This window comes from Vanessa tameamea, chromosome 2 (genome assembly GCF_037043105.1).
Source record: "Vanessa tameamea isolate UH-Manoa-2023 chromosome 2, ilVanTame1 primary haplotype, whole genome shotgun sequence".
Taxonomy (NCBI): domain Eukaryota; kingdom Metazoa; phylum Arthropoda; class Insecta; order Lepidoptera; family Nymphalidae; genus Vanessa; species Vanessa tameamea.
The window spans coordinates 11,885,607-11,913,427 of NC_087310.1; the positions used below are offsets into that span (position 1 = coordinate 11,885,607).

General features: G+C 32.1%; 1 protein-coding gene across 1 annotated transcript; it reads right to left on the reverse strand.

The window, feature by feature from the left end:
- Window positions 1–1,245: 1,245 nt before the first annotated feature.
- On the reverse strand, window positions 1,246–27,079 carry LOC113393778 (dynein beta chain, ciliary). Its single transcript, XM_064216542.1, has 66 exons — window positions 26,950–27,079; window positions 26,143–26,400; window positions 25,900–26,057; window positions 25,532–25,754; window positions 24,467–24,678; window positions 23,820–24,335; window positions 23,622–23,732; window positions 23,362–23,516; window positions 22,693–22,882; window positions 22,329–22,590; window positions 22,098–22,246; window positions 21,737–21,948; window positions 21,227–21,512; window positions 20,876–21,154; window positions 20,651–20,786; window positions 20,359–20,540; window positions 20,068–20,226; window positions 19,815–19,988; window positions 19,550–19,695; window positions 19,339–19,465; window positions 18,942–18,971; window positions 18,338–18,583; window positions 18,036–18,260; window positions 17,725–17,951; window positions 17,510–17,651; window positions 17,010–17,422; window positions 16,676–16,811; window positions 16,471–16,605; window positions 16,253–16,383; window positions 15,837–16,170; window positions 14,927–15,639; window positions 14,469–14,770; window positions 14,243–14,397; window positions 13,990–14,126; window positions 13,462–13,928; window positions 13,177–13,292; window positions 12,937–13,098; window positions 12,573–12,772; window positions 12,336–12,492; window positions 12,070–12,258; window positions 11,746–11,985; window positions 11,028–11,218; window positions 10,783–10,952; window positions 10,428–10,690; window positions 10,215–10,335; window positions 9,901–10,076; window positions 9,634–9,803; window positions 8,969–9,107; window positions 8,727–8,891; window positions 8,229–8,422; window positions 7,781–8,150; window positions 7,549–7,689; window positions 7,299–7,469; window positions 6,964–7,200; window positions 6,324–6,403; window positions 5,814–6,090; window positions 5,516–5,707; window positions 5,075–5,246; window positions 4,796–4,971; window positions 4,486–4,728; window positions 3,878–4,060; window positions 3,682–3,741; window positions 3,220–3,333; window positions 2,871–3,019; window positions 2,143–2,290; window positions 1,246–1,414 (listed from the first exon to the last, which is right to left on the reverse strand). Exons 1-66 carry the CDS (start codon window positions 27,077–27,079, stop codon window positions 1,253–1,255), a joined length of 13,386 nt encoding a protein of 4,461 aa, XP_064072612.1. The 3' UTR covers window positions 1,246–1,252.
- Between the last annotated feature and the right edge of the window lie 742 nt (window positions 27,080–27,821).

Genomic DNA, 27,821 nt, shown 5'->3' on the forward strand with positions numbered 1-27,821 from the left:
AATATTAAATTATTTTATTTATTAATATTAAAACTTAAATTTAATATTAAAAATTAAATTTTTAATATTAAATATATTAAAAATTTAATTTAAGAGGTTTCATCATTTTGGCACCAGATGAATGCTTGCAGATTGCAATGAAATTAAATCAAAACAAAACCTGTCATAGGTTACGGAATTCTTAAAAAATATTTTGAATAAACGCGGGAGACCCACTATTTGACTATAAAAAATTATAAAATTTATAGGATACGCGTATCAAAATGGTATCACTGTAAGTCGGTTGGAAATATTTCACTAGTTCACATGTCAATAAGTCATAATAATAGGATGAGTATATTGTGCAAATGCTATTAGGTAACACTAAAAAATTATTGGTTTTTGGTTGATAGCATTTCTACTGTATATGGTTTTCTAAGACTTCGCACGGGTACAATTATTAAGATTTCATATATTTTTTAGTTACATGCATCCAACCTATATTATATTTGTAGTCCCTTCAATTATCTCCTCCTTCATCATACTCAGTCCTTGATACGAATTCATTCAATACTTGCGTATTACTGCTACAATTATACTTTTCGTATGTTCAAAAATCCAAATGAAATATTTTATGAAGAAATATTTAAATAATGCAAATATTTTAATTTTATGTTAAAAATTGATTATCATATAGAGATTAGTCAGTTACATAAAAAAAGATAAGAATTAATAAACAAAAATATAGATTCTGGACGGTTTTGATCGCGTAATACAAAACTTTGTCGTACTTGAAAGTGTTACCGGATCGAGAGTCGAGATCATTCTGTATGTTACTCACAATTCATAAAAGTTTATAATTGAAATTTCATTTAACAAAAGAAAAACATTATAAGAAAATATCATTTCTTAATTGTTCTTATGAGTATATGAGGATAAAAAACAAAATCAAAAGTAATTAAATACTTTATTTGTACAATATCATAGAACCTTTATTTTTTTTATTAGAATAACAAATAAAATACAATGCATTGATCCAAGATAAAGCTAACAGTCACATGGTGCAGCAATGGATACAAGCTGATGATAATACTACTAAGTATAATAGTATTATTAACGAAATATAAAATCTAGGAATATTGCCTCTTATAAATATCTATCTTTTCTATCTACATTTTTATATTTAAATAATGAATAGACAGCAATTGAAGTATTTTATTATAATAAGACAATAAATAGGAATAAAGGGGATGATGATCTCTATAATAAAAATTCAGGTCTGCAACAACAAAGCGACTCCAGCTAATGTCCACTTGGATGGTTTATCCTTGGTCTTTAAATTGAAGGTCCACACGTAAGTGGGTCCCCGCGTGCGGGTCTTGTACACGGGGCACTCGTACATATTACGCAGGTCCTGTTTGTCTTGTGTAATAGCCTGAAAATTGTATTATTGATATAATATAGTCATTATTATTAAAAATTTGGATAGGCACCAATAGGCCCGTCTGTGAAGACACCATCCACCGATCTATACTATACATTACTGTATTTTGGTTTGAATGCTAGATGAACCAGGGCAATCAAAGGCAAGACGAATGTCTTAAATATCATGATTGGCCGCGCATAATTTCTTATGGATCTGAGGGTTATGACGTCAATAGTGTTAAAATCAGTAATTACAGCAGAATATTGCACAAATGCTAAGCTCTAGCTTTGGACAGAGCTTATTTCATCACATTGGTTTGTTCTTAGTTTAAACTTGTCAATTATATTAAATTTATTGACTTTTTGATTAAATTGCTACACCAACTCTGCTTAGGTTGGGCTCAGGATTCTTTGGAAAATAATATCTCTTGGCATAAGGTCTATTTTTCATAATTTGTGTGAGTATATAAATATTATTATATTTGACTATAACGCTTTCACGAACGAATTTCTAGAACTGCTCAATCTGTTTCGGTAAGAGTATAATTTAATTATAATAACTACTGATAATTCGAAATCAAACCGTGAATTAACGGGATAATTCTGCTTGCATTCTTGCCACCATTCCACGCGTTCATGAATTATACGGTAACTATTTTTCATTTTTATTTGTACATAGTTAAGGTACATCAGAATTATTTTATTATACCAGGTTAATTTCTCCAACATTTTACTTACCCTAACATTGATGACTGGCATAGGGGGGAAGAGATCCTTCAAACGCGAGTCCATTATGATGCCGGCGTGCAAATCCCATCTAGCGCCTTCCATTAGAAGGCCGTGCACGTATGCACCATCTCGTGGAGCTGAACGGGAATCTGCTATGCTGTTTTATAAAGTACTTTAACTCAGTCCCGACAAAAACGTGTCGAACCCTTTGGTAAGTTGCGATCAAACTAAGAAAAAAAAGGTTAAAGCTTCATTAAATTAGCCAACAAAATGTTGTATCCACTTAACATTTTTCATATCTGAGAAATAACGTAAATGATTTCTCTATTCAAGTTATTGATCGTCTGACCAGATAATGAAACAAGTGATGGCAGTAGGACTTTATGCAAGTAGCATCCAATTTAAGATATTTTGCCGCCAAACAGCAATCCTTGGTTGTTGTGTGTAGTACTCCGGTTTGAAGGTTGAGTGAGCCAATGTAACTACTAGACCCAAGGGATATAACATCTTAGTTTCAAAGAATTATGACGCAATGGAGACATAAGCTATTATGTCTCCATTGCGTCATTAAGATTTCTTTCAGTTTGGTCAGGTCTGTCTAACGATTTAATAAAAAAACTGTACTAAACTGTCCTCTTCTACGATTACAATTGATTATTGATATTTATCAACAATTTTAAAAATACATGGACCATACAGTCGTTTACCAAATCTAATTTAATCATATTAATGTTTACGTGAAATCTTCTTTCATTTTTTTGGTAACATCACACTGTAGACACATCTTGTCCAGCGGCAACTCGTAGCGACGCGCAGTACTCTGCATTATTGCGGTCAACAGACTTTGTGGGTTGAAGAACCCACCCAACCACACTGATGTCGGCAGCTGTTTGAATAGTAAACGTTTTACCAACTACGCAAAATATAATTGAATTGATTCTTAAATTTATAGACTACTGTGACTTTATTTTATTAAATAAGTTGCCCAATATTAAAGTATACGTTTTATTTATTTTGATATCATTTAATTTTGAAATCCGAAATCTACTTTTATTTAAACCAAATAATTAATGTTATAAAACTTACAACAAAATCCGTAGCCCAAGTCTCCAACTCACGCAGACGGAGTAGCAAATCTACAAACCAAGCTGAGAGTCCCAGCAGTGACGGGTAAGCCCTGTTACCCCATATCGCAGGTACCTGAGAATAATTTCCATTTAGTTGAACTCATAGTTATAAAGTCTGTAATTAAAGTAACTGTAGTCGAAGAGGAATTTTCTTTAAGGAAGGCCATGTAACAAAAACATTATACACAAGCCGACGCACACCGCATAGATCTACATAACTTACCAATAAACTACGAGCAAGAATACACACTCTCAATTAACGTTACTAAACGTTTTCTAGAGTGAGAATTTTAAATCGAATATTTAGATTACCATGCATTCTTTCCATGCAAACAAAAAAAACAAAAATGAAGGGCATGCAATAAAATATTTCGAATTTTCGAAAATCGCTCTCTACTTACTAACATAAAATAAAATTCACCTGATCCAAAAACAGAGCATTTTCCAACTCTTCCATATCAGAGGTAATTGTTAGTTCACCCTATAAAAAACCACGAAATAAGAGTCACAATATACTGTAAAAATTTTTTTTACCAAAATCTATATTTCAAAACAATTTTATAACTGTACGATGCTTTCCAAAAATTCAAATTCTAAAAATAAAAGTTTTTGAGTACCTTAAGACCTAGATCTAATTCTCTCAGAGACCGCTTCATTTCTCCCGTTAAATAGTTCATACGCTCACATTCCTGGAACGCAACTATGACGTAAGGTGTTCGCTCCTCCACTTTCCCCATTATCTCAACCATGTTGAACTCTTCTGGTAGCTTCTCTATTACTTCATCTAGCATTTGTTTAACCTAAACCAAAAAAATTAAGAATTTATTTTTATCTACAACATCACATTTTATACATCTAGTGCCACCTAATGATAAGAGATCAGCCCTGACAATAACAAAGTGCTGTAAGAAATATTAACCTTTAGGAGCTAACAAAATCCGGAGTATAGCAAAGACTATGTAGTATGCTGTTTAGGAGAAGCCAAGCTGGTTTGCACACACACCATTAACTCTGCTTCAATAACAGATATCGAAATAATCATTAGATTTGAAATTAAAAATAATTGTCTTAATTGTTTTACTCGGCTAATTGACCATTAATAATCTGTACTTATCGAACTTTCTTTTTTTAAATTATTGGTGCTATCTGATGCACGAACTTTTCCCAATATAGGTAGGTATTAGTCGGTAAAGGTAGGTATTTCCCTATTCTACATATATAATACCTTGTCTTCTCTAGTCACTGTTGTTGCTCCGGAAGCTTGAGCGTCTCTAGGTTGCATCTCAAAAATAGTTCTAAACAAATTTTCTGAAGTTGTCGTTAAAAATCCAATCTCAGCGTTGGGATGAAGGCCATATAAATATGGGGACTCTTGAGGCATTGCATCTTCTATATACTGATGGTACCCCACATAGTCTGTATTTGGCGGAGCAGGAAAACCTGGCGCTAGATGCAATTCACCATCGACCTGATTTCAAAATTTTGTTTGAATGCCTTAAAAATGTTTCCTATTTTTTAATTTATAATATGCTTACCAAATCGGGTTGCATCAACTCCTCAAGATATGCATTACAAAGTCGTCTATCCCAGTCATCTGTAATATGACCGCCATACATAATTTCCCCAAATAAATACCTCAAATCTTCCCAGGGAACTTTGGAGTTAGCTTCTAAATAGTTGTACAAAACGAAAACACTTATTGTTAGGTCACCTGGAAATATCATAGGATATCATATTAATTGCTACAGTTGAAGATAATTGGGAAATCAATTAATTTTTTTTTTTCATAATAGTTACTGTATTATTATTCTTACCAACGTTAAAGGGATAAATTTTATTCCATCCCTGAGGTCCAAATTTTCTTCTTTCTGCAACAACCGCGTGAAAATAACATAGAGCAAAGAGTATAGCTTTAAATTCCGCTTCTTTACCACACATTTCCAAAGTTTCTTGATTAAAATTATCAAGTGCCTTGTGTAAATTTGCCTAAAATAAATTTGCATTCCTTTAATTGCTATAATAAACTGGCTAGATTTTATACATATTACTAATACCTAAAAATCACAAAATTTCAACTTCAAATGAATATCTTTAAAATAATTAAGTTATATGACAAAAACTAAAAATTCAGTAGAGCGCAAAGTAATATTTTTATACTACCAGTATTCATTATTAGATCACTGCATTTTTTAAATCTGATTTCATGCGATTAACTCCAATGATTTCCATTAACAAAATAACGTCACTTAACAAACCTGCATTCCAGTAGGCGGTTCATTGGTTATCTTGATACTGGACTCTAATATTCCCTGAGGTATGATATGCGCGGTGGGCGTGGCGGCGGGCTCGGCCGACATAAACAACCTAAAGTCATCATGACACCTGCCTGCGAAACTCTCCATCTTCTTCTCAAGGCTAGGTAACCATTTCTTCACCAAATGAATATTCTAAAAATACCAATATTTTTGGAGAATTATGGACTTAAATTTCACTTTATAAAATCAAATTTAGCATTAGTTCGAGTTATCGATGAGTTGGAACCAGGTATAGTACCTGCAAAACAACCCAGTGCCCTTTCTTAAGGGATTCGTCCATTGCTTGCTCAGCTACTATCTCCTGCCCTTGACCCAATGAAACGTTATGAAAATTCCCAGTATCGGCTGTAAAGCCCAAGGCTTTTCCCAAAGCTTCGACATCCTTAAGTGGATTAACTCCAGGTGATAATATAAAAAAGATAGGCGTCGTTGGGCTGGTTTCCTCAAATGACTTACTAAATTCCACTGTTCTGTTCTCTACATACCGTGCACCCATCTTTTCCTCAATATAAGTTCTATAAATAATATACTTAAAATTTTATTTAAAGATATATGCTTACTCACCAAACAAAGAGCCAACACTTTCAATTATTTATCAAAATATTAGTGTATAAAAATTTAATATACTAAAAATTATTGCGCAACTTTCTAAAATCTATTATTTTTTATTATTAAAACAATAAACTTTATATTGCAATTAGCAGTGATTAACATTTTTAAACTACGCTATCAAAATAACAATACTTACGCAACAGCATACGTCATTCTATCAGGTCGTAATGCCCGAAGCATACACAATCTTTGAAGTGCTGTTTTATTTTTCCATTCCTATTAAAATAAAAAATAACTCTTAACTGTAATTGCGATTTAAATGTAAAGAGTAAATACTTTCTAACAATACAGTAGGTATTTTTATGCTGTAAAGTTATTTTTTCGGTATTGTATTTCGCATTAAAATATGCAACTACAATCGGAATGTAATTTGTGGCCAAAATAATCTTACTCTCTTCTAACTAATTAGCGATAAATATAAGAATTATCACAAAAATCACAACGTATTACAATGCGAAGCTGCCAACCTCTGACAGTTATTCATTCTTTACACGGAACCCAAACAAATAGATATTTATTGCGTCCAGTTCAATTTGAATTTTACTTCTGAGCACGATCGCGAATCGTCAGAAAGATAACATATAGGAAGAAAAATGTCTATAATACTTATAAAATTTAAATGATATATGCATCAAAATAACGCACCTTAAAACGGTTTAAAAATTTCACGAGTGAGTTCTTACAGAATAGCACTACTTAAGTATTACGCGAGAGAGACAACATAACACGCATGTTGGGCTTATTTATCTTTAAACAATTATATTAATAAGTTTTACCTGTGGGAACTTTTCACGCTCGGGGCATTCCATTTCTACAATTTTCTTCCATCTTTTCGGAGAAGTTTCTATGTCTCTATCGAGATTTCTAAATTCATCTTTACTCGCTAAGGAACATATCCCACCCCAGCTTTGATTAGATAAAAAATCCACTGGACTCGTTACATGAGGTTTGATTGGAAAACGAAGGAAAAAATCTAATTCAGCCGGTGATACCTCTTCGCTCATTAGAAGAATCTAAAATTATTATTGAATCCATTCAATAAAAAATAAAATCTTAATAATTATTTTAATTAAATAAATTTTACTCCAACTAAACGCGTCAATTGTTTTACCTGAAATGTCATCTGAGATGCAAATATTAACTTGTCACATTCAAAGAGACCCCTCGACGTGTACTGAAATACTGAATACGTGATGCAATCTATTAAATTTTTAATCCTTTGGCTGACTTCCTCGGCTGGATCAGCTTTGGATATTGCTTTTTGAAACACGACGCTAAATGCCTGGTATCAATATATTAATTACGATAAATATTACTACACAGAAAAAGAAAATTATTCGTTTAAAAAATAAGTAATATACCTTGAGAGAAAATTGATAAATAGGGTTGATAGTATTTAAGTCATTTAATATAAAATAGAGAAGCGAAGCTCTGGCCGCAGCTGGTCGATAGAATTCACGGGCTTGATCTATTTGGTGCGATGTTACTTTCGCTTCAGAAACCTATTACATGTAGAATAAATAGTAATCACGTTAGATATCACATTTCATATAAAATTTACATGATTAAAAATCATTTGCTTTAGTATTTCACCTTTTTTTCTATATCCGCTGCAGTCTTTTTGGTAGTTTCTAAGTTTTCTATTAACGCCGTATCGCCTAAAATATTTGCACCTGCTGACGATAGACGAGACAGTAAATCATCTTCAAGTTTTTTCAACTGTATTTTGAATTCGTTTTGTTGTTTTGTTAAATCAGCTTTTAACTCTTCCAAATCTGGCCTCTCCGCTTTCACTACTTCTGCTAATAGTTGATCCTCGAGACCATCCCGAGTAACAGTAAAATTTACTAACGTAGTCTGGGCTTGCATTTCCGGCTTGTAATGGGGATTTGCTAGCTTTGTATGCAATATTAACTTAAAGTTAGGACTATATTCAACTTCTTTATCCCCAATTTTAATAGCCCTGAAAACATTTAAATATATATTTTTATTTCAGTTTCCAATTATTCTTTTAATAAAATTTACCTTTGCGGATACACACCTTCCTTTTTTTATTAAATTTCGACCCAACAATGGGTCTAAGACTGGATCGACCGTTTCACCAATATTTTCCAGGAGTATCGTCTCACCCTTAATAATAGCTTTTTCTATAGTATCAAGGTAACCCTTTTGCCCAAGACGAATTACCTTTAGTATGTCACCGTACTTTTGTTTTATCCACTTGACTCCTTGAAGCTAAAAAAACTTATCGATTAATTTGGCATACTTTTATTAATCCTACCTTCTTCATAAATGAACAGATTATTTCAAAATATTTTTGACTCTATCAGTTTATATTTAATAAACTGTCAACGCCAAATAGAACAAGACACAATGACTTTTAAGTTGAATACTTATGATTAGGAAGAGGTGAGAAATTACTTTGTATAGATGAAATATATTAACACATATTTAAATGAAATGGTAACATTACTGTATTAGGTTAAGCCCCTCGTATAATTGTAAACAACTATGAAACAATAAATAAATATGTCAATACCTGCGGATCAATCATCAAAGGCCATCGATCGGAGTTGGAAAGTATAGTAGCGTTTTCGGTGCTCATACGGTCAGAGGGTAAACCTTCATTATGCCATATCGCTATATTAGTGTCATCTGTTAACATTGTTAGCGGGTCTAGTCCTTCCGTTATCGGAATTGGCGGCTACAAAATGTATACGTCGTTACTATAATCTGCTAATCACACAATAAATTGTATTATTTAAAAAACAATAGACTCACCTCTAAGGTTTTTAAGAACACTAGCCAGTTCTTATGCAATAAATCTAATCGGTACAATTTAGTAAAACAACCAACGTACGATATAAAGGCACAAACAAGAAGCACGTCGCCTGGTAAGGTCGTGCTTTGCTGCATAAATCTACAATATAATAATATGTATGTATGCATAGGTAATACACCAAATCAACGCAATAACACTGACCTAATTAAAGACTAATACTGACATATTAAGAAGTAGTTCAGTTAAATGATCGCCACTAATAACTGTAGCATTATACATATAAATATAAATATAAATAAATATTGGACAACATCACATACATTACTCTGATCCCAATGTAAGTAGCTAAAGCACTTGTGTTATGGAAAATCAGAAGTAACGACGGTACCACATACACCCAGACCCAAGACAACATAGAAAACTAATGAACTTTTTCTACATCGACTCGGCCGGGAATCGAACCCAGGACCTCGGAGTGTCGTACCCATGAAAACCGGTGTACACACTACTCGACCACGGAGGTCGTCACATATGTACATAATTTTAATTTTTTTATGAATTAGATGTTGATTTACGTTATATTAAGTAGTTTGGCCAAATATTTTGTGTAACGTACACAGGTTTGAGGTTTTTACAAATAGAAAAATGAAAACCAAATACGCACATGGACACAGCTTCTGCCCATCTAACATTTTCGCTGGCGAGTCCGTTGACCAAACGATTAGCCAACTGAATCGTTCTATTTGTAGCGTCTGCTTCTTGTTGACATTTTAATTTCTCTGCTGTTGCCTTCTCGAAGTCAGCAGTTAACGTTGCTAATTTCTCTTCTAAGGACTATTAAAAATATTACAAACTTAACAAAACCTTAACACTAATAAAATAATATTAAACAATATTATAAATTGATGATAATATTAAACTGATTTCTTACGGCCACTTTGGACTTGATCGATTTTAGTTTTTCCGTAGCAGCTGCCAATTCCGCATTAGCTGCGGCTAATGCTTTTCTCTTCGGTTCAACATCGCAAAATACTTCATAAAACTTAATTATATTTATGACCCAAGCACATAGACCAGCAGCGGCAGCAGATTTTGATCTTATAAATTCTGAACAAGTGACAACAAAATACAATTGAAAAACTTCCGTAAAAATATATACAACTCACAATACAATGTGTGTACGTGTGTATGCAAACATAGTTTTGAAATATTCTAAATGAAATTGACATTTCATATATTTGGTACCTGGCTCGAATTCGGAATCCTTGAGGTATGGCTGTATAGCCTTAATGACGTCTGGATGAATATTTTCTTTGTCATAATTTATAAGAGCCTCCAAGAAAACATCGACTTTTGCCATCATCATCTAAAAAATATAGTTTAATAAAACAGCTGCAATTTTAACCTCTTTTTGACTGAACGTAATGGAAGTAAACATGATAATTAAAAATAGAATACCTTAGCAGATTTCCAACTTCTGTCCTTCGGTATCTTTCCACCGGGTGCCAATAAAACCATTACAGCCGCTGTAACATTTGTAACAGCTCCGGGAGGTGAACCAAAAGACTTAAGTTCAGTCAGGTTAGCTTTATTAAGAGTATTTAGAGCTTCTTGAGCAGCTACCAAAGCCGGTTCCGCTTTTATAAGATCTTCTTCGCAATCTTTTTGCTTTTTAGATACTTCTTCAGCAATCACAGCTACTTTCTCTTCTTCTTCATCGGCTGAATTATAAATTTGAATAATGTTATTATTAATATTTGTCATTCTTTTAAGTGTTAATCAACGTTACGCTAAATATTTTGGGTGATCATACCTAGAGCTTTTTCACTTTGTACTTTAGCTGTTTCAACGCCTACCATTTCTATCAGTTTATCGGCGGCTTCGTTCTTTTGTTGTAATTCTATTTCTTGTAGAGCTAATTTAGCTTTCAATTCATCCACTTGGGATGCTGTACTACGAAGTTTTTCTAATCCGTTTTCCAATCTACAACATTATTTAAATTAAAATTGTGTTTTCTTTTTAATATTTATCCAGAAATAAGAACCATAATTGTGATACCTTGATATTTTCGCACGAAGTTCATCAGTTTTTTGATTAACCAGTTTGGCGTATAAGCTAATTTGCTCTAGATAACTCTTGGGCGTTGTATAATTATAACGCCTCTCATTACTTAGATAAGCCTTTGAAATTGTGTTTACCGAAGTATGTACATAAGCCATGAACCTCGAGATTGAATCTCGCAAATTTATCTAAAAAAGATAAACTCTAACATATAGCATAAGTCTTGTATTAAAAATATCAATAACTAATATGAGCAATACCTAATAGAAAGCAACCAAAAGTATGTTCTATTCATTAAGTAGTTCATGGACATTGATTATAAATAGAAAAATGAAAGTTAATTTGTGCTCAATAAAAGAGCTTAACATAACATACATAATCAGCCTGTAAATTTCCCACTGCTGGGCTAAGGCCTCCTCTCCCGTTGAGGAGAAGGTATGGAGCATATTCCACCACGCTGCTCCAATGCGAGTTGGTGGAATACACATGTGGCAGAATTTCGTTGAAATTAGACACATGTAGGTTTCCTCACGATGTTTTCCTTCACCGCCGAGCACGAGATGAATTATAAACACAAATTAAGCACATGAAAACTCAGTGGTGCCTGCCTGGGTTTGAACCCGAAATCATCGGTTAAGATGCACGCGTACTAACCACTGGGCCATCTCGGCTCGGCATATTATAAAAGAGCTACATAAACATAAAAATTAAATACCGGAAGTACGTGTAATTCCTCCAGGAACTTCATTGATACTGAAACTAAGGCTTCTTGTGGCCATTCGTGGAACCAATTAATAGACGTGCAATTGATTAGAGCTGGAAACTTTCTGGATCTGACTCGTAACGTCGAGCCGACAGGAGAAAAACAAAGAACCACTTTTAATTGCTTACGAACTCGATCAATGAAGAATTTCCAACAAATCTCTCGCGTGTCCTGCAATCCTGCACCTTTTACCTAGAATTGAAATTAAAGCATTTTATAACAAATTAATATATATTTTTATAACATTGAGAATAAAGTAGATTTTTATCAAAATACCTCATTTCTAACACCACCGATTACATTTTCTATATCGTCGTCGGAGAAAAGATCGCCAACTTCGCCAGAAGCTAGTAAATCATTAATCAATACAAGAAACTGTTCATTGGCGACTTGAGCATCTGTCATGAGAAACATTATTCCAACATTCTTTAAACCAGTTTTGATGTATAAGCCGGAGAGCTCATGCTGCAAAATTAAAAGAAATATTTTATAAATTACTTTTTAAGTCTTAATATATTTGTATTATATTTGTATAACATTACCTTTAAATCAGAAACTCCGTAACCTTTCTTTAGTTGAATCTGGAATACTTCCAGACTGGATATAAATGCCGCTAAACGTGATAAAGATTGCTTGCCAGAACCACCAACACCAACGAGCAGAGCACTACCTCTCGGACTTTCAAGAATTCGACTTATTCTGCAAACAGCATTTATTGTTGCAGTTATGTGTAATGTAGTTTTTTATTAAATTAACAAAACGATATTACTAATGAATACCTGCAAATATGCATCATGGCATCCTCGAATAATACGAGGTTCATAGCTGCAATAAGATCATTATAGCTGGAAAGAGCTTCAATAAGGAGCTTATTTAACTGTTCCCATGACGCAACTGGCATATATTTCGGTTCACCGATACCTCCCGCGAAATGACAAAATATGTTTGGACGCTCAAACACTGCGCCTTCATCTATGTCCTATGGAGCACCAGACTTGCTTTTGACATTGGTTGTTATTGTTTACCGGTAAAAATATATCTATATTTCCCGATGTTATAAAAACTTAATTGCTTTTAAATATTCAGACTAAAAAGTATAGTAGTTCTTTTAAAATTTTATTTATTTATACACTTATTGCTTACCTCGAAATTCTTCTTACAGAGATCAACTTGCATTTTGAGAAAAGCATCTATATCTTTATCTTCGGTTAATTTATCTCCATACACCCTATGCGTTTCGTGCAACCAAAGACGAAGTAGGTCCGATGGATAAACCAAGCATTCATTTGTACTGAAAAGGAATCCCTATGCAAAACGAAACAAGATTATTACTAGAAAATTAACTAATTTTAAATATTGTGTATACGTTTTTCTCTGTTTTACCTGAAACACGTTGGACAAATCTCTCAAATTGAAGATATAGTGGAACTTAATGGCCGTTGGCAAGAACACTTGTGATACTTTATTATGCAAAGCAATTGTTGCTGCCACCACGTTCTCTGTGAAAATTAACCTTTATCACTTAAAATAATGTTAGCAATAAGTATTGACAGTTCTAAGCCTTTTGATTTTTGATAATTATGAAATATTACTTGTACTATATGCATGAAACGTATACCTATAAATAAAGTTTGAATTTCATTAAATTACATAAATGATAAAACTTACTCGAAATCTTAGCAATTTGACCACTTATTCTTAGCTCCGGGTTCATCAAATGTTGGCTCAGAATCGAATGATAGATATTGTTCAAAGCCTCCGAATTAGGGAAACTTATCGCAAAAACGCAAAAATGTCTTTGTAATCTTGGGTTTATTGTAAAACTACCAGACGTCGGATTCATGCAAGATATATATTGAGTATTATGAATATCTTTCAACGTTAATTTGGTACGGTCGTACCAGTGATTGTAATCTAAGTGCTGTCGAATTATTGTATGAGGTTGAACTGTCCCATAAGGATCTACTTCAGGCATGTTCATATCATCTATAAAATATATCAGGGTTTTATTGCCTGGAGGACCGTAATTGCGGCCAGCTTTTTTCTCCAAAGGTTTCTCTAAAATCTTCTGTAACATTTCCGACGTAGTGTAGAAATTAAAAGGAATTGATTGAATGGCATAGTTTTCCGAAAGGCTGTAAAATAAGAAAATTTGTATGCAATATTAAAAATACATAAAAAAGTGATAAAACTTACCTCTGAAGTTTTTCATTTACGAGTACTGTTTTGCCACATCCAGCACTTCCAACAAGCATTACCGGATGTTTATTTTTCATTAACAAATCAAGAAAATATCTCACTCTGATTGTTTCTGCTGTTGGAACAAGTACAGCCTAGAAAATTTATTATTTTCAAATAAGCAAAATTTGAAAAATATATGTATTGCTATATTTTATTAATTTTAAAAATCAGTATATAAAAATAATATATTTCATGAGAATTATATTACCTGCAATGGTATATCTGAATCTAATTCAAACTTCATTATCTTTTCAGTCCAAGGCGTAAACTGCTTTGTTTCTGGATCAATATAATAATCAAAAACTGTTCCTCCAGGTGGAAATTTCACATTTTTAAACTCATTGATCCACCACTTTGAAAATTCTGTAAAATTATTTAAAAGTCTCAACATGAATATATTTTACTTACATATTGTTTATTATTATATAGATTACCTATTCTGTAATCAATATTCGTATCTTGAAACATAGCAGATCCAAAGGCCCAGACACAAGCAAATACGAAATATATATCATGCCAATCTTTTGGACAATCTGGCGGTGTATTCTCTTGAACTAATAAACAACTCAACAAATGACAAAGCATTTGTATATGCGCCATATCAGCAATTGGCGTAATTTTTTTAAACCTGTTTCTAATATTCTCTAAGCACGGTGGAATGTATTTGTCAAATAGAATGACCAGATTTGATTTTTCAGCAGGTATTTTTCTTGTTTCCACCCAACTCGTAACATAACTGTTAAAAAGCAAATACATTTTATTTTAATTGAACTTTACAATTATTTATACTCATTATTAATATTACACACTCTTTACTAATATTATACAGCTATAACATCTTAGTGTACATTGATCCAATGACATTTACATATAACTCTTATTTGTCACTTACGGATTCCAACCTAAGTCTTGTGGATTGATATACAGAATACCAGCTCTTGATACAGTAGCAGGAGTGGCCGTACGCAAATTAGAAATTTCAAACATCAATCTCATACTTGGAGTGAGCGCTATTCTTTCATTGCTAGCCAAAGTTAATATTTTATTGTCATCCATAACTGTATTTAATGATTCAATCCACATTGGATCTATATCTCCATCTAAGAGTATCCACTTCGGATTCTCACCGACGATATTAGCTTGATCTCTCATTATAACTGAAAATAGTCCATCCTTCCATTCTCTGGTAGCCGGATTGATTATACCAAATAATTCATCGTTAGTAACAGCTTTTGGATTCAAATCATTATATATAGGTTTCTTTTTCAGATTTTGGTACGTTTTAAATAGAGTCTTCCACACTTGAGTTTTACCAGTCCCAGCATTACCAACAATAAATACTGAGTGCCGCACTTCGAGTAATTCTTCTAATTGAACCACTTTTAGAATAAAATTGTCTTCTGGTTGTAAGAGTAAATCCATTGCGGCTTGTTTAACTGTCCTTTCGAATTCCAAATCACGTTTTCTTGGTACTTCAAGAGCAGGAAATAAATCACCTATCAATCCCATAAATACAGGCATATCGTCTGTTACTATCTTCGGAATATTGAAATCTCGTAATGTTCTCATCAGTACTTCCTCCTCAGGTCTTCCAGGGTCACCTCTCTAACGAATAATTCATTTAATAAAGTAAACATGATAACAATAAATTTATGATTAACAATCAAAATATCATGCTGAGGAATACAGAGATATACAGAAGATAATTATAGCTATATCTTGTTAAATATTTTTTAAAATACAAGAATAAATTACTATTTTTTTTTGGTTAACAAATTCTAGAATAAATGACACACAAATACCTTTAAAGAGCCAGCAACGACCAATACAGATTTAATTGCTCTTAATCCCCAATCATAATGATCTTGTTTTGATAATAGCTCTTTACATAATGTATACAAAGTTATAAACTTTCTAGCCAAAATTTTTGCATCTTGAAATCCTTCAGCCACTAACATTATCTCACAAATTAATTCAAAATCTGGTACAACCATCGCACATGGTCTAAAGAGAGCTTTCAAATTCTCTGGCAACTCCGTTCGTCCAGCATACCCAGGATTCATTGTAATAAATATTCCTACAGAAGGAACTAAGACTATTGTTTCCCCCATAAAGTTAAATTTATCTTTTTTGTCTCTAAAAACATAATCAAAATTTTAAAATATGTAGAATGATATTCATGATGTAATCAATAACAAGAGATATCATGATATATGACCTTATCGCATCTTGAACGGATTTTACTTGAACTGCTACTACTGACAGAACTTCGACGGAAATTCTGTTGAATTCATCAAAACATCCCCAAGCACCAGTTTGTGCTAATCCTTTGTAAATATTACCACAAGACTGCAAAATAAACAAACAATATTATTGTAAGGAGGATAGCAAAACAATGCAATTTTGTTTATTTCGCGTTAGATAAATATATATTACCTGATAATCCATTTGCTCAGAACAGTTAAATACATAAACCATTATTCCTAGAGCTCTTCCTAGATCTTTGGTAGTTTCTGTCTTACCCGTTCCAGCTGGACCAGCTGGACCTCCACCCATTATCAAATGTAAGGACTATGAATTTTAAGTAATAATTAATTTCAAAAATGCTGCCACTTATTACTTAATTTTTTTTGTAACGTACCTGAGTTAAAGTTATGTAGCATCTATCAGTTAATGGAGTGATTACCAATCTAGGAGTATTTCCTAAATACTCATAGCTGTATTTAAACTGAGCATCACATATATTAGCGAAACAGTGGTATTCTTTTTCATCCCATCTAAAAATGAAATAATATTTTTAATATACATATAATGTTTTATTATTCAGCTAGTATTTTATAATAGTTTTTTTTTTTTACAAAAATAATGTAATGGAACTGAAGCAAAAATAATAGTGATTTAAAAAGCGTGAATGATCGTGAAAATGAAGTATAACCTTTACTAAAATGTGCAGATGATACATGGTTTTTGAAAACCTGTGTCTGAGTTGAGACTGCCATTGAAATGCTGATCCTGCTTCGACTTTCCCTTGAATTAATTTGCTAACCACATCTCTAGAATGTACATCTATCGTACAAATTGTCATGATTTTTTGACGATCTTGTTTGCTTAACTCTCCAATTAACAGACTGATCAATGTACTTAATTGGGATAATTGCTTTTTATAGTAATCCTTAAGAGCATTGTCATATCCTTCTTCTAATCTTCCGAACGCTATGTTTACTTCAGATGTCCACCAAATTTGAGAACAGCATAAAGACACTTGTGCCATGTAATCAAAAAGCCATTGTTCTCGAGATTTCTCTTCATATGACACGATTCCTTCCCCGAAATAATGACGAATAGAAGATCGCATTATATCTTGTAATCTGTTAAGCCATATTTCTACCTAATGTTTCGAAATAATTAAAATTAGGATATTTTCTAAAATAAAGAAGGTAACAAGAATATACTAGTTATATTTGCATTTACTTACTGCACCAGTACAATCGCATTGACCATGAAATAGTACTATTTCGCCATCCTTAGCTATCATTCCTGAAGCAGTTTTTTCGCCAGGTACATTACTTTCTACAAACTGTAGTTTGGCAATAGAATCAAATAATTTTGTCAGATGTCTGGAAAATTAGAAATATAATAGAAATACTAATTTAACAAAACTTCTAAATAAGTAAACTAGAAAATGACTACCTTATTACTAGATCAGCTTGATTTCCATTCGATAAAATATCTAATAAATCGGCTGACGACACAAAATAAAATCTAGGAAATGCTAATCTTTTTGTTTCTAAATATTCAGCTAACGCTTTTTCACATATAACAAGATCTTTTTGTAAGCTGTCTAAAATTGCTACTAAACCTTCTTTGTTTGTTCCTCTTACGACATTTGGTGTTTTCGCCATGTCTTTCGACAAAACCTACAAAGAATATATTATTCTTGATATAACCAAAATAATGCTAATGTATTATAAAATGTGATACTATTTAAATTTAATAGTTACTTTAAATTCCGCATCTATTCTATCAAATCTAGCTGAATCTTCTGGCAGTTGTTTTCTTATATCCTCTGAACTCATAAATATGCTCTCTAGATGCGTCCATGTTCTTTGTACTTCAAACCATACTGTTATAACTTGATCTGCAATTGACAACTTTTGCTGCCAACCAGATACTTCTTCTAGGAAATGAGCGATAAATTTAGATGTAATCAAATTTTGTAATTGAACCTAAAAATTAACTTATTTTACGTTTTCGTTCATACATTCAACACAATAATTACTGTATAAATAATCTATTTCGTTACCTGATTTTCTTCTAAAGTTTCTATAAGTTCTTCGCTAGCTCTTAATAATACACAACCAGTTCTCGTATGTATCTCTTGTTCAAATTCCATCCCACTCCAAGTTGTATGCAAATCTTTTAATATTTTCTCCATTGACATTTCTTTAACTGCTTTATCGACAATATTTTTAACTTCTTCCTCAAATTCGTGAAGATTTAAAGCTAACAAATCCGCTAACGTTGTATTTGCATCCATGACAATTCTCACCTATATTATAAAACTAATTTAATCGTTCAATTGGGGTGTGTAAATTTTGCCTTGATACATTGGAACAAAAGTAGCAAGTGCCGTCAATCACATAAGGAAAACATGACATGCATAGTGAAAAACATTGGATTGTGTTATTTTAAAATCTACATAAATTACATTCCGCTTTAACGAACCAATACAAATATATTTTTTAAGTTATATAAAGCATGTAATATTTGAAAAAAAAAAATTAACCAATATCGTCCAATAATATGATAACCCTTTATTTAGACTAACTAAGACAAATATAGGCTTTAAACCAAGATGATAGTTGACGCCATTTATTATATATAACTTTCACGATTATTATACTTACAGTGAGTTCAGGTGGCAATGCAGCTAAGCTCTGTGAATCACAAACGTATTTACAAGTTGAAACCAAATGGCCCAAAAAAACAAACCTTTTTAATATATTACAATATTTACAATTTTGAAAATATAATATAATGCATTTCAATTTACAAAAGGCATTTGAAAAGAGCAAATTATACCAAATCACAACACCGACACACGATGCGACCATGCAGAAATGCATTAGAGATTTTTAGCCAATAACGAGATCATTCCAATCAATAAAATTAGTGCAAATTTATATATAGGCAGTATAAACGCTTTTTTGTACAGATTTAAGTTTACACGTTTATAAAAGGAATGGAGGATATATTTACAAGATTCAATTTGTGTTACTTCTCTCATCTCTCATCTAATTTTACCTTAGTGGTTCTCATTAGTTGATCCCAATGTCTTTCTCTGATAGCAGGATTTTGTAATTCAGCTACCGCTCTTAGCGAAGTTAACATATTTTTCACTGTAGCTTCCAAGTTGATATATGTGTCCCAACTAAAATATTACTCTCTTTTGCATCTTCTAGTTAGATTTCGTTCTATATTCACTTTAAAATCATAGTAGCTCAAATAATCTTACCTTCTCATCTCTTTATCTAGTAATCTGATCTCTTTAGCGAATTTTTTGCATTCGATATCCATATTTTCAACGTCAATTTTACGCCACGGTGTCGTTTTCCAATCTTCTATACTAGTTCGTACTATATAAACGTAATCCCATAGTTGCTAAAGATATAAGTAAAGTAATTAATTAGATTAAATTTCTAATTCAGAATCTTCAAATGTGTTCATTTTACTATCAAACTTGAAATAAAAATGAAATATAAGGTATATGTAATTATTACCTTAAGCATTCGTAACTCTTTCCTACACTGCTTAAGTAGTTTAAACTCTGGAATGTTCACTTCGAAAAGTGAACCTGATTCTTGTATACCCTTCATTTCGTCTTCTAAATGTAGCATTTCCTTATCAACCCGTGACATAACCGCATATGGATCGTCGCATTCATATTTGAAAAACTGTCCAAAACATCACAAAATACATTTAGAAAGTACCAAAAAAATTAAAAAAACTATGTTGAAAATTGTAATAGCGTACCTCATATTTCTTAAACACTTCTCTATAATAAGTGACGTGAGAGTCGAATGTAGTTATTTTTTTTCTTATTCCTGCCACTTCTGCTGCTTGTAGTGGAGCTACTTGTTGTTTTACAGTTATAGCAAGCTTTTTAGTTGTTTGCCATTGCTCCGGTAATTCCTTAAAGTATTTTTATATTATTAGATATTTGACGTAAAAGAATTTCTATTTTTTTATTTTATTTGTATTTTCTTCACAATACTAATACAAATACAAAAATCGAAGGAAAACATAAGAAGCAATAAAATATACTTGTAATAGCACGTTGACTTCTTCTGGTATATCCATATCGTAAAATTTCAAAAGTTCAATTGTTTCCGTTAACGGTTGAAACATATCATCAGTTGTTAAAGCGCGATCTTTGACGTGCATCAAATAAGCCATTACAGAAACTAATGCTTCATAATCTCCTTCAGGAACTGGTTGCAAAAGACCTGTAAGATTATCAAATTTTTATCATGAATTTGTCATACAAATTTATATCAAACAAATTTACGTACTCGAACTTATTACACCTACAATATTTGTATGAATGAAGTTTTACCTTCATCAGCTTTTCGAATAAAATTTCCCAAATCGCTAAGACTAGATGTGACATTTTCTACTAAGTGTTCCTTGTACATGTTTCCCCATTTACGGACTGTGTTTAACAGAGCTTGTCGAAATGGTCTTATATCAACCTGAAATTTTATTTAACTCGAAAATATCAAAATACAATTTAACTTACGTTTATAAATAGTTTATAGAATACGAAATCTTTGAGTGTTACCTGAAACCATGAATTAAAGACTTTGTAAGAATCCATATCTTCTATATCCATAAACAAGTTTTCATATTGATCGATTTGTTCCCTAAAAGCTTCCATTTTTGGTGGACATGGTACAGGTTGAACGACTTCCTTGTCTTCAGAACCGATCCTATCTATTTCATCGGGATTAAGTATTCTTCCATAAGTTAGAAATATTTCCATGACAGCATCTCTCTCTTCTAACCACAAATACGAATAGTTTTCGAATGTCTTGCAAAAATCATTGGCTTCTTCTACTACCTGTAATTGAAACATTGGGATTTGATACTTGCGTTGTAATTTATATAATTTTTATTACAAAAATCTATTTACTCTTTCGATCCCATTCAATATATCTTCTTTCATTTCATTTATGTCGCACTGGCTTATAATTTGTGCTTCATATGAATCACTTTTCATCGGATCAATCCTTGTAATGAATGTCGACATTCTGAGTATGTCTTCAATCAAATTACTTATCATGGCTGAGAAACCTTTCTCTTCATTTGGATCTAAGCTTGGGCAAAAAACCATATCAGGTTCAAGAAGTTCCAACTGTGCTTCGAATAAAGGGGCTAATTTATTTTTGGGATTCATGTGTTCAGATATGTAACCCAAACTGAAAGATGAAGAAAAGAATTAAGTGACGGACTATTTAACATTAATGAAAGACTAATTTATATAGCCTTTTCTTCTTAGTAATATATCTAGATTATCTTTTTTCTGTAAAATAAACATAATAAGACATTATTTTTGAAAATACATATCCTCAATTCTCTTGTATCTCAAATCACAAGGTATACATTTATTTATTTTAAAAAATGTTAAATACATTTTTCATACCTGCAAGCTATTGATTTGAACAAAGTTTCTTCAATCAAACCATCTATGAAGGCGATATAAGAAAGCCATATCTCACTGTCTTGATTATCTTGCATATTAAATAATTCCATGTTTTCTTTCAGAAGTACATTAATGCGATCTGCTGTTTCTTTAATTTCGCTGTAACGCTTATTTGTGCGTTCTTGCCAATCATCTAGATTTAATAATGTATCCTATGAACAAACAAATCCAATGTGACAAAATTATAAATACACAATTATTAAAATTATTTTATTTTTTATATTCAACTATTTGAAAACAAAAAACTTAAAATCTATAAATATTAATTAACATTAGTGCTACCCAATCTACTACAACGTACCTTTTTACCCTCTTTTCTTTCAAATAATGGTTGCGATGCCCAAGTTTTCATAATGATTTTCATTTCTTTTAAATTATCTTGTATTTTTGACATGCGCTGAAATAAACTGCCAACTAAAGTATTCAGTTCTTCTAGATAATTCCATAAGTCTATAAAATATTAAATTAACGTTATAATATATTATATAATTGTATGTTTTATTTGAAATGTATGAGGAAGTTGTAGGAAGACCTTTAGAATTCCAGTTTAGCTCATTCTGTCCCTTATCAATTCTTTGATCGATCGCTTTTATTTCGTCTTCAACTAAATCAAATTCCACTTTTTGACTATTTTTTCGTATTGTATTATACCAATCTATAGTATTATTAAGATTGATTCGATACTGCCTATATACCTCTTGCTTCTTAAATAGTTCTAAGCTCTCGGGTGGTAAATCTTTGTGAACATCTGGATTATTTCGAAGATGGTGAATCTCTTTCATCAATTCAAGAAGCTAAATGAAAATTAAAAAATATTTATAACCGTACTAAAGGAGTTCGTAACTCCCGAATTTAAAATTTACATTTTGTATTTAATCGAGTTTCGATCCTCTTACCGTCGGACTAAAGTTTAATATCAAATCAGAGCCTTGGCGGGCCAGTATGGTGTTATTTGACTTGCTTTCAATGGTTTTTGGAACTGTCACCGCCCAGTCATTGAAATATTTCCTCTTAAATTCATTAATATCATCCATCAACTTATCATATCTTATAAAAATTTTCCTCGCTTCCTCACAATTTTTTATTCTGATAAAATTGGTAACATTTTAAAATTTAATAATACCACTAGTGTCGTTTTTAACTTTTACTAACATAATAGTAGTTAAATGCTGTTAATAAGATTTAATGGTAAACTATGGTTTATTAAAATCTCATCAACAACATTTGATCGAAATATAGGTATATGCCAACACTAATTTTTAAACTATATAGACAGAAAAAGTTTTTATACCATAAATTATCTGAAGATAAACAAGCAAATAATAGGCTTTCGCAATTTGCCCCACCCAGCTAAGAAACGGGTGCGGCAAATTGCGAAAGCTTACTACAAGCTTGATTACTCGAAGACATACCTGCAGCCTGAACATTAATGCTGACTTTATCTGAAAGCGAAATCTTTAATCGAACATTAGGAAAAGGTTTCAATATAAAATACTTCTAACGAAATAAATATATTTTAGAAAACCCATACCATAAAACCTTTTTCAACTAGATAGTAAACTTACGGGTGCTGGAGATTCCTGAAATTGGAAACTGGTTTAGTGATTCTAGCAGCGAGTGTGGTCATATATAGAAGTCCTCCTGCAATCGGTGGAAAGAACGCGTCTATTTCCATGTGACCATATTTTTGTTGACGATGGCATTGTTCCGCAAAAAGCTCCTAAAAGAAAATACCCAGAATTAAGACAAAATAAAGATATATGTATTTTAAATACAAAAATAAAAAATGGTAATACACATGGTATTAAAAAAACCCTATGCTTACTTCGCATACAATTATTTCTTCCTCGAGCATTACAATTATTTCAACATATTTTGCCGTGAACTCATTTTTAATAAGTGGTCGATCTAAAACTGATCCTACTATATCGATCAACTGAAAAATTGTAAATTAGAAAACATTACTATAAATTAAAAGTGAAATACATTTTTCTTTTTCCGAAGATGAGAGAGAGAAGCGCACCTTAAATATACCCTCCAAAGTGGAACAATTATCGAATGATTCTACTAAGACTGTTGATAACTTTAAATCTAAATCAATAATGTTTTCTTGGAAGGCTTTGAAATCATCGTTAAACGTTTCATCATCAGGATCCAGAACATCATACGATTTTGAAGCGAAACTATGGAAAAATCCATCGAATTCCGCAGAAATATCTCTTATTTGACCTCCGAGTACTCGACCTTTCATTCCGCCAATTTCAATTTTTTCCAATTTTTGAAATTCGAGTACTGTTTTGAAAAACCATTGAATCGTATTCAATCTATCCAGAAACTTATTCATCCTCTCGAATACTACGTTAGGATGGAACGTCCATGGGATGACAGCTCTATCGACAAAATAAGTGGGCAACCTCTCCTTAAAAAACTCGAAAGTACTCCGGAAATTTTTGAGTATATCAATTGTAAGTTGAATGCGTTGCCTCGCTTCGTCAATGTCGCTGTGAAATAATGTGCTCGGATCTAAACATTTCTTTGCCTGAAAATTATTTTATTATAAAGTGTAAACTTCGAACAAATTAACTCTGAACAAAGTCAAATTAAATATATAAACTATTCCTTTGACTTTATAATCAATGTTAAAAATATTGATTAACATATAAACTATACCTGATAAATAAGTAAATTACTTATTTGTTTTATCAAAACCATGAGTTTCGACGAACTACAATAATACTTGGAGTCTCTCCACACCATGCAAATTACGTGAAAGAGGGGACGAAATAGAGGCTGACATTCTGTAAAATCTGTGTCTTCTAATGCTTGAAAATGCTTCTCTAATGTATGCAAATATAAATCAATTTCACGTGCTTCGGCTAAAGCTACAAAAAAACGATTATTAATACCTAAAGTTGTAAAATCTTAGTTTTAAGACAATAATCAATGATTGTAGTGTAATGAGTGTAGTGTAGTTAAATATGAATGTATGATTACTACAAATTTTCAAATTATTGTATTATTAAATGTACAGCCAAGTTCAATATAAAAACATCAAGTCAGTTAAGCTAACAAATAAATTTACTGGAATAATAATGAAAAAACCTTTATTGTAATAAAGTACCTGACACAATATTCTTAAATAGTCGACTGAAGCACGGATAATAAGCAGAGGTTGTCTTTTCTAGAATGACAGCCATACATCGCACCCTGTCAGTGCGCAGTTGATCGTAGATGTAATTTAAATTGCTTAAGCGTGACCTCCAAAAAGCTAATTCTGTAAAAGTGAATGCCTTAAACTATCTATCGTTTTATGTTAAAAATAAAAAGTATAAACCTAAAATTTAGTTATTCAGTAAAATGTATATAGTCTAGGAAAATCTCAGTTTTGCTCTGCTCCAGTAAAGGTGGGCACGATTTCCTTACTCAGCTTTTCTTTGCCTCCGTAAAATATATAAATTGATGGTCTAATATACATAATATACATATATTATATAATAATGTTGATTTGGTATCCATAAAATGATTCACAAATTGAAATCCTCGACTTCTGTTAAATAACTACACAAATACAAAAAAAATATTTTTACTTTTGAAAGAACTTTTAAATGTATAAATTAAAACAGGACAAATTCTTCTTTTGGATAAAAAATATCTTAAAAAAATGATCGATTTTACATAATTATAGCGTAAAATTATTTTTATGAGAAAATATAATTTAGTCTTAAATTGTCTAACCAACACTAGGCAGTGGGTTTTGTCCGTTCTCGAAAGCTTGAGACGAATCCTCCATCATTACATCGTTGATCTGTTGAGCCCACTTAATAACCACTCCTTCTATTGCACTTTTTAGGTAAAGGTCTACTTCTTCACCCCGTAATAAGCCTTTCTCTGCCTCGTAAACTAATTCAACTCCTACAGGCATTGGTAAAACTGTCTGTCCATTTACTTTTCCTTTGACCTACGATTATACGCAACGTACAACAAAACAACTTCACATATTCAGTTATCTTCTTAAAATAACTTTAAAATAATGTATAAATAAATGTTTCTTTATAAACTTTTTCTATTTACTTATCTTATTTATATCAAGATATAAAAAATACCTCATAAACTGTACTTTTAAGGTTATGTATTTGCTTAAGAATGTCTTGAGACACGACGAGTGGCCACCCTTCATGGTTCAGAGGATTCGACAGAAGAGGAACGAATACTTCGTCGACTAAAGCGGCCAATTCGTCGATCAATCTTGGTGCTAGATCACCTATATCAATGTTGCTTTTATTTATAAAAATATTAATACTTTAATTATTTGTAAAGGAAAACTAAATCATAAATTGAATACGTACCGAATATCACCATTTCAGCACAACGTTCCTTAGGCACGACATCAGGTCGCTTTTTAACAAAATAAACGGCTTTATTTTTCAGATAACAAGGAAATGATATTAATGGAACAAGTTGAGCCGAATGTGTCAAAACTATAACCAGAAGAATGGGATAAGGCTTATCCAAGAACTCTTTCAGCGTTGACCTGTGTTCCTCTATACTCAATACTCGCAACCATTTCTCTGGTTTTAATTTAAGAGACTTTACAACATACGAGCCTATGAAATCAAAACGAGGGTCTTGATTGGTAGTTGACGGACCCGGTTGATCCATTTTCAGAGAGACGTCTCTATGCCATTTTTATAAAAATTTGCTCAGAGCTCAAGCAGTCAACAACCAGCATAAAGTCTAAAGACTCAATGAAATGCTGTACAGCAAAAGCAGAGCCTGGCAAATGGCAAGTCACGCAAGTCTTATGGTAGGCCATTATAAAACGATGTCTCCTTTGTAACGAGCCATCAGCTTTCCTACGAAAATAGATTATAGGGAGTACCGTGAACAGAAAAATAATTTTAACTTACTTTATATATTACTACTACTATTTACTTATTATTCGGTTTTTTGATTAAGCATGGTATACCGAACGCAATAAAAATAACAATCAGTGATTTGTACGTTGTAGTAATTTGTAATATAGGCATGTATTAGTAATTCTTCAATTGTTTTCTTTCATATAGATTGTACCACTTATAAGCGTGGGTCACCTATAAACAAAATAAATTTACGTAATTACAGTTTGTACTGCCGACAGTACATTTATGTTGTACTTTTAAAGGCGCGTACCAGGCACATGCAGTGCCGCCCCGTGCGCCCGCCAGATGACACTCGCGACGTCGCGAATAAGGTCAACTGTCGCTCGCTATCAAAGATATCAGCACGAGCTTCGTCGGTTTCCATTGTCGGCAAAGGCACGGCTGTTTCCACTACACGGCAACAGGGGAATGTGTTCATTCATTTAAAAATTAAATAAACTAACTAACTCCCCTACTATTTGTTTGCATACGGTACAGAGACCGGTTTTGGGCAATGGTATACGCATATATAATAAGATATCAGGAAATATAATCAATATACCATTTACAAAATTTAAAAAGTTTATTAAGACTAAATTAATAAATATAATTTTGTATTCATTAAAATAATACTTTTTAGAAAAAAACGCCTGGGTTTAGGCTCGCGTTCCATCACAGAACACTAATTATTGTGAAAAACAGCATTGTTCATCTGTTTATTTGAAAAGAGCAACTATGCGAGTTTCTTGCCGTTTCTTGTCGCTGGAAGCTGCTTTCCGAGACGGTGGTAGTTTTTAAATATTGACGATTCAAAAACGCTTCATTGTGAAGTTTACTGAATAAAATTGATTTGATTTGATTTGAAATATTTCCATAAGATGTCATATAAATGAAACTCATTAATTGTAAGTTAGAGACGATTTTTGGTCTATGTGTTGAAATAAAATACTTTCAACGCCAATAAATATTTTGATTTTGAAAAGAATCCTACAAATATTAACGTTAATTTTTTTTTTCCCCCGCCAATATTCCAATTGTGCCATTCTATAGTGTCAGAAAAAACATTTTATTTGATAATTCTATCATGCGAAACATTTTATAAATAAATCGTATAGTATGTACTATCT